At 30.3% G+C, this 12905-nt stretch overlaps 1 protein-coding gene across 2 annotated transcripts in view; it reads left to right on the forward strand.

Moving 5' to 3' along the window:
- Nucleotides 1-12905, forward strand: part of LOC107444219 (cell adhesion molecule Dscam1) — a 112530-nt gene that overhangs the window by 41999 nt on the left and 57626 nt on the right. Inside the window, exons 3-5 of one of the 2 annotated variants that reach the window (XM_071184000.1) lie at nucleotides 1600-1761; nucleotides 10720-10866; nucleotides 12181-12474. In XM_071184000.1, the coding sequence (XP_071040101.1) occupies nucleotides 1600-1761; nucleotides 10720-10866; nucleotides 12181-12474 (603 nt within the window). Of the gene's footprint in view, nucleotides 1-1599; nucleotides 1762-6142; nucleotides 6290-10719; nucleotides 10867-12180; nucleotides 12475-12905 lie in introns of both variants that reach the window. The other variant, XM_071184001.1, reaches the window with a different exon arrangement.

Below are 12905 nucleotides of genomic sequence, written 5' to 3' on the forward strand. Positions count from 1 at the left end.
TCTGATGTTTTTGTAAGTTAAAAAACACTTACTCATTTTAATGTAAGTTAAAACATAAAAATTACTGGTCTTTAATTGTTTAGTAAGTTGAAACAAAAAAATGACTGGTTTTAATGCTTTTGTAAGTTAAAGCATAAAAATAACTGTTTTTCAGTAAGTTAAAACATAAATATGACTGTTTTCTAGTGTTTCAGAAAGTTAAAACATAAAAATAGTTTTTTTTAGAGTTTCTGTAAGTTAAAATATAAATATAACTGTTTTTTAGTGTTTTAACAAGTTAAAACACAAAAATTATCGGTCTTTAATGCTTTTGTTAGGTAAAACATAAAAATTACTAGTTTTCAGTATTTTACCGAGATAAAACATAAAAAATTACAAGTAGTTGCTGCGACAGGGTTCTAAAACTTTTCTTAATTTGCAACTTTATAATGAAGTATTTGGAACCGTTTTGCAAAACAGGTAGCTATTTTTGAATTAAAAATGATGCTGGTTGAAAAAGTAAATTTTATTTTTCGACAAATATTTAATTAAAGAAAAGAAATTTTTTTTAACATTATTTAATTAGATTTTAAAAGAAAACGCGGTTTAAAATTTGTAAGTGGGTTTTCTTTTCAAATTGTCAAATATGATCAATTAAATTGTATTTCAACGCATTTTTAGTTTAAAATAATTGAAATTAATTTTCAAAACGGACTTTTTTTAAGATTTGATTTTTAATGAAACATGTTATAAATTTGAACCTATGTTGAAATTTATCTTAAACGCTTAGAATAAAACATAACGTTAAACATAATGGTTTTCAATACAAATCTTGTTTTATGAAAACGTTTGCCAAATATATTTAAATTAAATAACTGTAGAAAAAGTAGTGTAATAAGTATGTATAATGTCGCGGGCTATTTGGAAAATTCCTTTAAGTTCAATGTAAAAAATCGGAGAAATAATGTCAGCAGTTTCTAAAGAAATTCATGAGGCATAAATAAAGCACTAAAGTAATATTAGAAGTTAGCTTTTCGTGCCATTGGTAAATGAACACTTTAATTTCATGGTAAAACTACCATGTATAGTAATAACATTTCTGGTTAACCGGAACATAATTCTGGTTAATAAAAACGAAATTTAAACCAGTTATTTGATAATTTTTTCAGCATAATTTTTTCAACCAGAATTTCTGTTAAGCCGCTACGGCTTAACAGAAATTCTGGTTTTCAAAATTATAGTTCTTATTAACATACATTTAGTAAAAAATACAAACTAAAATTAAATTTCATTCTTTAACCAAATAAATTTTATGCCATTCTCTTAGGTATCATATTAGCTCTTTGGTTTTTCCATAGAGCCAGAAACACGGAAAATTTTAAGATATTCAGTTATTTTTTACCATATTTTTTCTCTGTGTTCTATGTTTTATACCAATAGAATATTGATTCACTGAAATACTTCTAATTTTGCAAGATTCTTTCTCTTCCTTCTTATTTGTACACCTCATTCTTATCTCTTCCTTCTTATTAGTATATCTTCCTACTTATTGTAACACTCAATGCAAGCAAATAGTTTGAAATCAAAATTTATTGATGTCATTGTATACATTTTTTGCAGCTGTTCTACAAAATTACGAAATTCATCTGGTTAACGACTTCGTAATTAAAGGAAATATGGCACTCCTGCGATGTACAGTACCAAGTTATGTAACTGATTATGTGAAAGTAACATCTTGGGAACGAAGTGATGGATTCTTAATCACTCCTGGAATAATCAGTGGTGAGTTAAATATAAACAGTTTTCACATTAAAGCGTAGAGGAAGTTTAAAATAAGAGTTTAATGACATGATAATTATGTTGATTGTATTAAAATAAAAGGGAGATTTTTAAAATTTACGTCAGCTTCCGTGCACACCCGTAAGTAAGATTTCAAGTCATTGCGCATGCATCTGTTCTGGTAAAATGCGCATGAGCCCGTGAAAAAATATCAAATTTACTTAAGTTGTTGTTAATTTACGTCGTACTAGAGCTACACAATGGGCTATTGGCGACGGTCTGGGAAACATCCCGGAGGATGATCCGAAGACATGCCATCACAATTTTGATCCTCTGCGGAGGGGATGGCACCCCCGCTTCGGTAGCCCGACGACCTGCGCGAAGTCGAGCACTTTACGGTAGCACAGTTTAACGAGGTCCAATACCGCACACCCTCGGTCCCTACGCAGACTGATCCAAGTGGTCACCCACCCGCACACTGGCCGTAGCCAGTGATGCTTGACTTCGGTGATCTGCTGGGAACCGTGTCTTAATGATCAGTCCACTGCGGGACAAATTTACGTAAGTGAAAATAAGAGATTTTGCAAAAATCTGTAAGTTAAAAACGCTAACGTAGTGGAATATCATTTTAACTTTGACCACAAAATCAAAAAAAACATTTACAAACTATTTCTTTTATGCTATGGAATACGATTCAAGATGCTTTGCTGAACGTAAAACTGCGGATCTGAGAGCAGACAAATTTGGCATATTACAGATTTTGATGAATCCAGTGATAATGAATGAAGCTTATTATTATTTAAAAAAAATATTATTGAACTTCTGTTGATTATTTAACTTCTTTTAACTGGATTGCATAGTTCAAATAAATAAAATTTATAATGTTGAAATAGCTGACAAATATCTAGTTTCTTTTTTAACTAGACGAAGCCTTGCTGACATTTAACAGCCATAAACATCTTGCTAAAAGCCTTGTCTTTGTAGCGTAAATCACGCCGAAATGACGCAAAGATGGGTAGCATCTGAAATCAAAGCGCGCATGCGCTGTTCCTTCAGTCTTACGTACAGGAGCGTATGGAAGGCAATGCAAAAATGCGAAATGTCTTGAAATCATAGTAATTAAATTTTAAAATAAAGAACCGCTGTCTTAGAAAATTTTCCAAAGAACGCCTTTTACTTCATAATTCAAAAATTACTAGGATAATTTTGCACATTTCTGAAATATTAAGAAAATTTTAAGCAATATTCTGCGATTAAAACTTCCTTGTTGTGTTCATTAGTTTTTGAGCAGTTTTATGCCAGTTATTGAGTTATTATCTTATTCAGTTTAGCGTCAACGCTATTAACAAGGGGATTATTATGTCTTCATTGTTAAGTATTCTTGTGTCTGAGAGCGAGCATGATGTCTATCTCCATTTAAAAAAATAATCAATTATATGATTAAGTAATATATACTGATGCGTTTTTAAACCTCCAATTTAATTTAAAATTTAATTCAACGGCATAATTTCATATCAGAATCTGATGAATTATATTAAAATAAAGACCAGATTATTTTGATGAAAAAAAAGCATTGGAAAAAATAAAAAATAAAATAGAGTTATGAGTTTTTATCTTTTTTGTAAAGAACATGACAGAATAAGAGAATTACGGCAATGAGGTAATTTTTTCGGAAGAGAATTTAAAATTTTTTAAATGGGGTTCGTTCATTGAGAGTCCTTTCCTCTCCAAACCGAACTTAAATGTCAAGGAGAAGACGAGGAGGGAGTATTCTAAGCATACCTTAAATCCTTTTTATTTAATTCTCACAAATAAACTGTTGGTTGATATTTACTCCATTTGGCGGTATCTTTCGATACATATGAAATGCAAAGCCATCGCCCAATCCAAAACTGAAATGCATAGCGTGCGGTATTTTCTATTCTCTATTAATTTTTTGTGACAAAAATAAGCCAATGCTATTCTGAATTCCACAGTTTTCAATGGGTAGTTAAATAGTTACCTGTTTTTGGATTTTTGATAGCATCTTAGTATCTTTGTTTTTAAGCAATTAGTGTTGAAAGAATTTTTGCGCGTCGCTCAAAAAGGTTTTCTTCAGTTTAAACTGTAATAAATCTTTTTTTAAAAAAAATCTAGTAAAAAAAAAGTTTTTTTTTTTAAAAAAAAATCTAAAAACTGAGAAACGTTTAGTTTTAAATTACTTAATGAAAATCACAATACCCGTAATTTTATTATTTAAATTTCTAATTAAAAATTCTTGGAAGTTCTAAAAATTATCATTCGCTTGTTTTTCTAATCTAATAAAGCAACCCCCTTTATTTCTAAAGCTATTGTGCAGTCTAATAATACTATATAATAAGTTTAAGTACAAAAATACCAAGAAAATGCAAATAAAAAATTTACCCCAAAATTCAAGAGGGTATACAAGGGAACAGGACCTTTAAAAGTCGCTCTCTTGAAAAAAAAAATGGACACAGTTTTTACTATTTTTGAATTCAGTAGCTTCATACAACAAACAATTTTTATGCTTGAAACATATAAAGTAAAGAATAATTTCCTCAGCTAGAAAACGTAAATTTTAATATTAGCTAATATCTAAATGAATATCGGTTATATTTAGATTTTATTTTTTAAAACTTCTTTTAACATTGATTCAAATAAAATTTTTATGACATTTATCGTTTATAACATTTAAAATTCTTGCTTTAATATTATACAATTATAAAGCTTTGGAAAACTTTCGCAGAATACTATAAAAAAAAAGATTTAAAGCGCTAAAATCAGTTTGAGAATTTAAATGAAATATTTATGCAAAACTTCTCAAAGATCAAATATTCAACTTAAAAAGGTTCAGTTACAGTTTTGATTTGAATCTGTTTTCCATATATTTAATGAAAAACTCTCTCATGCGTGGATGTATTTTTTTTAATTGAATCAGTTAAATTTTTTATTTAATGCTGAAAATATTAAAAAAGTTACATGCCTTCTTATTCTTCCAGTTTTGTTATTATGAAAAAAAAATGCAGAATATTTATTCCATTACGAAAAGTTCATTTTAACCAAATGCTTTTTTTAATTCTTATTACAATTTCACTCGTAAATGAATTTTATTAAACTAAAGACCTCTTAAGAAGTTTTTCAAATTTATTTAAAGCTATTTTTGTTCCTGTAAGAGGAGAGAAATATAGATACTTCTTTCAAATGTATTAAAATTCTTGGAAATAAATACACGAAATATTATTGAAAAATTGCTTGCTAAATTCATTATAAAGTAGATTTGACAATTAACTATAGATGCTTTCACGGGCTCGATGCAAGAGAGTATATTTAGGAAGAATGATTCGAGAAATCGTAAACAATGCATACGTAGCTGAAGCCGAACGGTTTAAAATATATCCTTTTGAATGTTTGTTTAAGTAAAATGTTTATAAGCTGTTGTAAGATCACCTAATATAGTAATATTTCAAAACTGTAAACAAATAGGTTAGAAAAAAGCATTGTCGTTTTATTTGTTTTAAAGGGCAAGATTCTGTTCTACTTTTGTATGTCTTATTTAGCTTTCAGCTAGTAAAAGCTGACATTTATGTTTCTTTAATAATATTTTTTTTCAAAATTGCTATTTCAGAGCCGCGATGGCTTAGGGGATAGACCGTTCGCCTTCCAATGAGGTGAACCGGGGTTCGATCCCGGCGATGGCTGGTCGATACGAATTCCGCATCCGGCTTGCACCGACCACAGTGCTGACGAGAAATGCCCTAAATATCTCGTAGGCGGATCATGGGTTAGAGTTCCCTTGCCGTCAGACTACCCGTGGGAGGTTCTCGAGGTCTTCCTCTCCATGTAACGCAAATGTGGGTTAGTTCCTTCAAAAAGTTTCCATCGAAAGCAAATTTCTCCCAATACTTGATCCAGGAGTTCCCTTGTCTTCTGGATTGGGTTCAAAATTCGAGGGTCACGGAGTTGAATGTTAGCAGTAGTAAATCCAAAAATTGGGTCGGCTGTTCAACGACCATTACAGAAGGGAAGAAAAAAACACAATCTGTGAGCTTTTAAATTTGGAGACAGCTTAAAATGTGTAATTAAGAAAGTGGACATAGCCATTAATTCAATTTTTAAATTTCTAGTATGACTATTTTATTTTATGACCATCTAAGATATGTAAAACAATTTAAATCACTTAAAAATTTAATATATTTAAATGTATGCATTATGAAATGGTAATGAAAACATGTAATAATGTTCTGTAATATTTAAAATACTGCGAAAATTATTTTTTTATTAGCATAATTTAATTTTCTAATAATGAATGTTTAAACTTTAGTAAATTATATTAAACTGTAATATTACCACCTTTGAAAGTTTTATCTCTATTTTCATCTTTTAGCCAAATACGGAATGCTAGACAATGGAAACCTGTATATACAGGATGCAATTGAACATGATGGATCCTACAGCTTCCGATGTCATACGGAAAATGAAATTACAAAGGAAAAAAGATCAAGTGAAGATTATTCCAGGATTATCGTTACAGGTAAACCATTTCTTTAAATTCAAATTCAATTTAATTTCAATTTCAAATTCAATAAATTCAATTTCAAATTCAATAAATTCAATAAATTCAATAAATTCAATTTCAAATTCAATAAATTCAATTTCAAATTCAATATATTCTATTTCAAATACAATAAACTCAATTTAAATTTAATCGATTTAAGATAAAGATAAATAAGAATAAAAAATAAAAATGATGATAAATATATGAGAATGAATAAATAATAAATAATTAAAAATCATTAATTTTTGCATTGAATTAACTCGTATAAGTACATTTTGTAATCATTTGCCAATATTTCAAATTCGCTTCTTTAGTCCTCGAATATGGGATAACACACAAACATTGGAATTTATATTAAGGAGATCAATGTATGCGGTTTATAAGACTTGTGGTCTAAAATGTTTTCTATCATCAATTACGCATATCCTTTAAGCAAAATACATTTGAAATAATAGTAATTAGACTTTAAGATTTCTTATTCAACATAATTAGCATAATCTATTCCTTAAATATACAGTATGTCAAAAAAACGGACTAACTTCAGCAATTTTTGATCTAATAATCAGATCTTTACGTTCTAGGACTCATTCTTAATGATTCGAGAGGGTAGCATGCTAATTAATTGTGTAGTCCAGCGTTCCTCAACCTTTCAGTATTCGCGGCCCAGTTTTCAATCATAATTTTCATCGCCCCCCCCCACTTACAGTAAAATGTATACAACAATAATGCATATTGAGTATTTTGAATCCTGTCTTTAAATTATTTTTAACAAACTACCAAAACAAAAGTAAAGTACAAGCCAACAGCAATTGAGATTGTAGAAACTATATTTGGAGTTAATTTTTCAAAGCAATTAGAGTCCATACCTCTTTCAAATGATACTGCTGCGCGTCGAATTGGTGATACAACTGAAAATATAGTGTCAGCTTTTCTCGATGTTGCGTGACAAAATGCTTTCAATAAAGTTTGATGAAGCAACAGATGTTAATAAAGATGCTCATTTAATTGACTATGTTTGATTTTGTAATATTTCAGTAGTAGAATTACTTTTCTGCAAATCAATAAAACTCAAAACAACAGCGCTAGCCTTATTTGCTTCTTTAAGTGATGTTATGAATGAGGCAAACATAGAATGCAAAAATTGCATCGGAATGTGCACCGATGGTGCTCGTTCAATATCTGGAAGATTCGAAAGTATACAAGCACTTGCAAAACAAAAATCGCCTCAATACGTCTGGACAGATTGCATGATCCACAAAGAAGCTTTGCCTTCGAAAGAAATGCTGGTTTAAATATTGTGTTAACTACGGTTGTAACAGTTGCAAAGTATGTAAAAATGAGAAACCTGAGAATCTTTTCCGTTCTTTGTAATTACATGGGTTCAGTACATTCAGAGTTACTATTTGAATGCGAAATTTTTAATAAGTTTTATGCGAGAAATTTTTGCTACGTGTTTATGAATTAATAGAAGAAATCACCATTTTCCCAGAAGAAGATAACAAACCGGAAACCGAGAATTTTCACTATTGTTTATTTGTGATGAAATTGAGCTTTTGGTCGTCATATTCGAGAAATTAAATAACTTGAATTTTCAATTCCAAGGAGCAAAGACACATATGTTGGATACGAGTGATAAAGTTGATGCTTTTTGTAGAAAATTGGAATTATGAGGCAGAAATTTAAAGCAAAAAAACTTAACAATGCTTGCAATTGTGGATAATTGTACTAAAACTTATAAGGCTGAAGAAGAACACGTAAAAGTTGTTTTTTTAACCATTGAAAATCATTTAGCCATGCTGGCAGGGAATTTTAAGAAGTATTTTCCTGCCGACGACAAACTGATAGCAAGTTACAAGTGGGTTAGGAATCCATTTCATAAAACTCCCAAAGGACTCTCAATTGATGAGGAAGAAAAATTCATAGAATTCACGACAAGTGGCGAAACCAAAATACAATTTAGTAATAAATCACTATTTGAATTTTGGACAGGAGGATGATTTTTCTGCAGTAAAAACAAGGGCATTTCGCATTCTATTACCATTTTCAACATCCTACCTTTGTGAAACTGGATTTTCTGTCGTGGCTTCTTTGAAGACAATATATAGATCACAGCTAAATATAGAAACTGAACTGAGAGTGGCTACTTCTAATATTAAGCCTCACCTCAAAAAACTTCGCCCTGCAAGACAGGCCTAAGGAAGTCACTAAAAATAATTAATTTTTTTTAAAAATTACGTATGTTTTGATTAAGTAAGGGGAATAAGCCAAAGGTGGCCAGTGCTCCTAACGTAGCCCACCCCCCAAAGTAAAATTAAATTTATTTTGAATCATAAGATGTCCCTGCTGCATTGTAAATCTTGTATCTGAGGTGCACGAGGCGGAATTGGAAGATATTTCCTTGAATGGCCTCCATTGTATGAAGTGATTTAATTTTTCGTAGTTGTCGTTCTTATTTCCGGATGAGAAGATATTGTAATTTATATGTTTTTAAATTCTTAGAACTTTGAGTTATGATATGTTTTCTGAAAGTTTATTTTTTTTCCTCTTTAACCACAGTATTTTAATTCGAATTAATCTATCAGAATAACAGTTTTAAGTCGTACAAATGGTGAGAGAGACCATATGCATGGTCTCAAGGTGGCCCAACACCGGTGCCACCTTGGGGACGCGTGCGCCACCTTCGGAAACAAACGTGAAATCTATTAAAAAAAGTTTATTATAAATCATCACGTAGCATATTATTTCTCAAAAAGTAATGATTGAATTGAATGTCAATTGATTTATTTCATATTAAGCAAATGTGGAACTCTGGTATTTTTTAAATTTTTATAATATATTGACGTTCTCTGCACTTTATTAAAGTTTGCGATATTTTCTTTCAAGTTTTTTGTATTGTTTGAATTTTGAAGTAATTTTTCAGGTATTTTTTTCATTTTGGGGGTAGTTATGAGTGTTTTTGAGGTCGTTTCTGGTATTTTCTTGTGAATTTGGGTATTTTTGTACTAGTTATTGGTTAGTTAGTTAACTCTAGTATGGTTATTTAAGTCCTGTTAATTAATCCTTTTTAAAAAATTAGCTCAGTAATTCCTGATTAATTCTAATGAGCTAACTCAAAAGAATCTCTAGTAACTTCACACAAGAACTATCAATTTAAAATCAATAAACAAATTATACACTCTAAAAACATATCTCTTTTTTAAAGTCGAAAAACTTGTTCCTATCAGCAAGACAAGTGTCTTTTTAAAAGATGTTTGCCAGTCCGAGAGTCTTTTCGAAAGATAATTTGAGTAAGTGAGAAAGTGATTTCAATATATTGCCCACCTTTGTAACCTGTGGGAAACCGTAGAAGTGACGAAGAAAGCACAAAAGCGTAGAAGGAAGTTAAGCACAGAAGGTAAAATTTTGAAATTGTACTATAAAATAAATGAAATTTTATTTTACAACTTAAAGTACACGTCATATGTATTAGAGATAGGTGTAAGATGTCACAAAAAAATTTCAGCTACTCAGACTTAACCAGAAAATTTGTAAAAATCCTCAAAGCAAAGCCACTTTTGTCTCCCCACCTTAAGTTTTGATTTAATAAGTTGTTTATTTTTACTTTAATAAGTTTTTAAATATGTCGAAATTTATTTTTTTTCTATGTGCATGTGCGCTTTCCTTTCAGTCAGTAAACAAATTTTTTCAAGTTATATTTTCTCTTGGATTTTCTCGCGTCACCCCACTAGTGTGCTCGCGCCCCACTAGGGGGGCGCGCCCCACAGGTTGAGAATCGCTGGTGTAGTCGATATTTTAAGTCATGAAATTAGACCAAAAATTGCACTTTATCTGAATAAACACCTTTTTTTCAATGAACTCGGAGGATTTCTGGCCCCCAACGGGTAGTCGCAACCTGGGAAATATGGTCCCTATGAGGGAAGCTTTGCTTCTCCGTCATTAGCCGTGTAGTTCTATAGTGTAATATATGAATGTTCATTTAGGCCATTAATGAATGAATTGAACAATTGAGTTTCCAGGAAATAATGTACAAATCGTTGAATGTAAATTTAGATTGTATTAAGCATAATTTGTGAATTAGAAAATGGCCACTTCTTCATAAAAAAAATAAGAAATCCCTTAAAGGGATGAAATAAGAATACTCTCTATTGAGAGATCATAAAGCCAGAACATCCTTTCTGACGGTTAGAAAATTGAGACTGGGAGGCCCCCAAAGGGCTCCCAGCCTCCACAAATTTGAAATTAAAAGGGAATATAATTATTCTCCACGGACAGAGAAAGTATGGGTAGGAGATCCATAATTTGGCAATTTATCATAATATATCATAGNAATGTTTAAACTTTAGTAAATTATATTAAACTGTAATATTACCACCTTTGAAAGCTTTATCTCTATTTTCATCTTTTAGCCAAATACGGAATGCTAGACAATGGAAACCTGTATATACAGGATGCAATTGAACATGACGGATCCTACAGCTTCCGATGTCATACGGAAAATGAAATTACAAAGGAAAAAAGATCAAGTGAGGATTATTCCCGAATTATCGTTACAGGTAAACTACATTATTAAATTCAAATTCAATTTAATTTCAATTTCAAATTCAATAAATTCAATTTCAAAATCAATATATTCAATTTCAAATACGATGAACTCCATTTAAATTTAAGATAAGATAAAGATAAAGAAGAATAAAAAATAAAAATATTGATAAATATATAAGAATGAATAAATAATAAATAACTTAAAATCATTAATTTTTGCATGGAATTAACTAGTATAAGTACATTTTGTAATCTTTTGCCAATATTTCAAATTCACTTCTTTTGTTCCGGAATATGGAAAACACGCAAACGTTGAAATCTATATTAAGATCAATGAATGCGGTTTTTAAGACTTGTGGTCCAAAATGTTTTCTATAATCACAATCTGGTAGTCACAATCTGGAAAATATGATCCCCATAGTTCGGTCAGGAGAGCAATTCAAAGTTTGGATCCCTTAATGTTAATTTTACTTTTTGCATCTTTCGCCACTGCTAGAGAACTTTTTAAGTGCATTTAAAAAAATTTGCACACAATTATAAAATTCGCTTATCCAAAGATAATTCCATGTAAAAATTATTATTCCATTAAGTGATAGTCGAAAGCATTTGTATTGTGGGGTAAAAATTTTTTGCATCATTTTAAAACATGTAATTTTACATGGCAAAATACAAATTTCGAGCGACATCAAATGAATAGTTTCTGAGAAATCGAATTTAAAAAGTTTTATTTATAAAATTCGATGGGTGGTCCGTTTTTTTCTTTAATTTTTCTAAAATTTTTTTTGAGCTCACTGTACTTCAATTTTTAAGAGAAATTTTCTTTCAAATTTAACCGAAGACATTCGAACAAGATACTTTTTAATAACTTTTTGATAACAAACATTTTCAAATTTTATTTTTCCTTGTTTTTTTAAAACTCGTTTCTCCAAACTCATATAAATGTCGTTCATCCAAAGATAATTCCATTGAAAACATTTTTTAGTAAATATTTATTATTTTTTATTATTTTATTAAATGATAGTCGAAAACATTTGTATTGTAGTATAAAAATTTTTTGCATCATTTTAAAATATGTAATTTTACATGGCAATATACAAATTTCTAATGACATCAGATGAATAGTTTCTACGAAATTGAATTTATAAAGTCTTTTATATAAAATTCCATGGATGGTCCGTTTTTTATTCTTGGCGCATTGTACTTCTATTTTTAAAAGGATATATTGTTAAATTTTAACCGAAGACATTTCGAATAGGATACTTTTTAATACCTTTTTGATAACAAATATTTTAGAATTTTATTTTTTTTCCTGTTTTTCCTTTTAGAGCCTCATCATGAAATACCTCCAAGAATCGCCGTTAAATTAAAAATTGTGAAAGTGTCCAGTGGTCATCGGGCTACTTTATCTTGCATTGCTCAAGGATTCCCACCTCCGACCTATCGTTGGCAAAAAGCTAGTGAAGATATACGGCTTTTTCCTGATCATTCCGTATCTGTTAGTCAGGAAGGAGGAGTACTTATTTTCCATAAAGCACAGCGGAATGATTCAGGATTATATAAATGTCACGCTGTCAATGGCGTAGGAGAAGATACTGTTGATACTGAACTGGTCGTAGAGGGTACGTCACATTTTAACCATTTATAATATTCATTTTTCTTATACACTGTTAGAATTTTTCTCTCTCTAAAACTATGGTAAAATAACCTGCAGCAATCTGTTCAATCAATTAACCGTAAAGTTTACGGTAAAGAACAGTTTTTTACCTTTACGGGCTTATAACTGTTTACAATTAGTATGATTGTAAATAACGGTTAGATAATATACATAAACAGTTAAAAAAAACTTTAATTGGATATGGGAGCAATGTTTTCCATTAGGTAGCGGGCATTGGAGAGTATAGATCAAGGGAAACGCTTCTAGTTGTGAAGGGAATATTACATTGTCAGCGCTGAGAATCTGAGAACTCCAGTTCTGACTGGAGTTTGACAGATTAGCCGTCCCTGCTATAATATGTAAGCAACTACAAGGAACTAAGGGGCTTCAATAGGT

This window comes from Parasteatoda tepidariorum, chromosome 8 (genome assembly GCF_043381705.1).
Source record: "Parasteatoda tepidariorum isolate YZ-2023 chromosome 8, CAS_Ptep_4.0, whole genome shotgun sequence".
Classification (NCBI taxonomy): domain Eukaryota; kingdom Metazoa; phylum Arthropoda; class Arachnida; order Araneae; family Theridiidae; genus Parasteatoda; species Parasteatoda tepidariorum.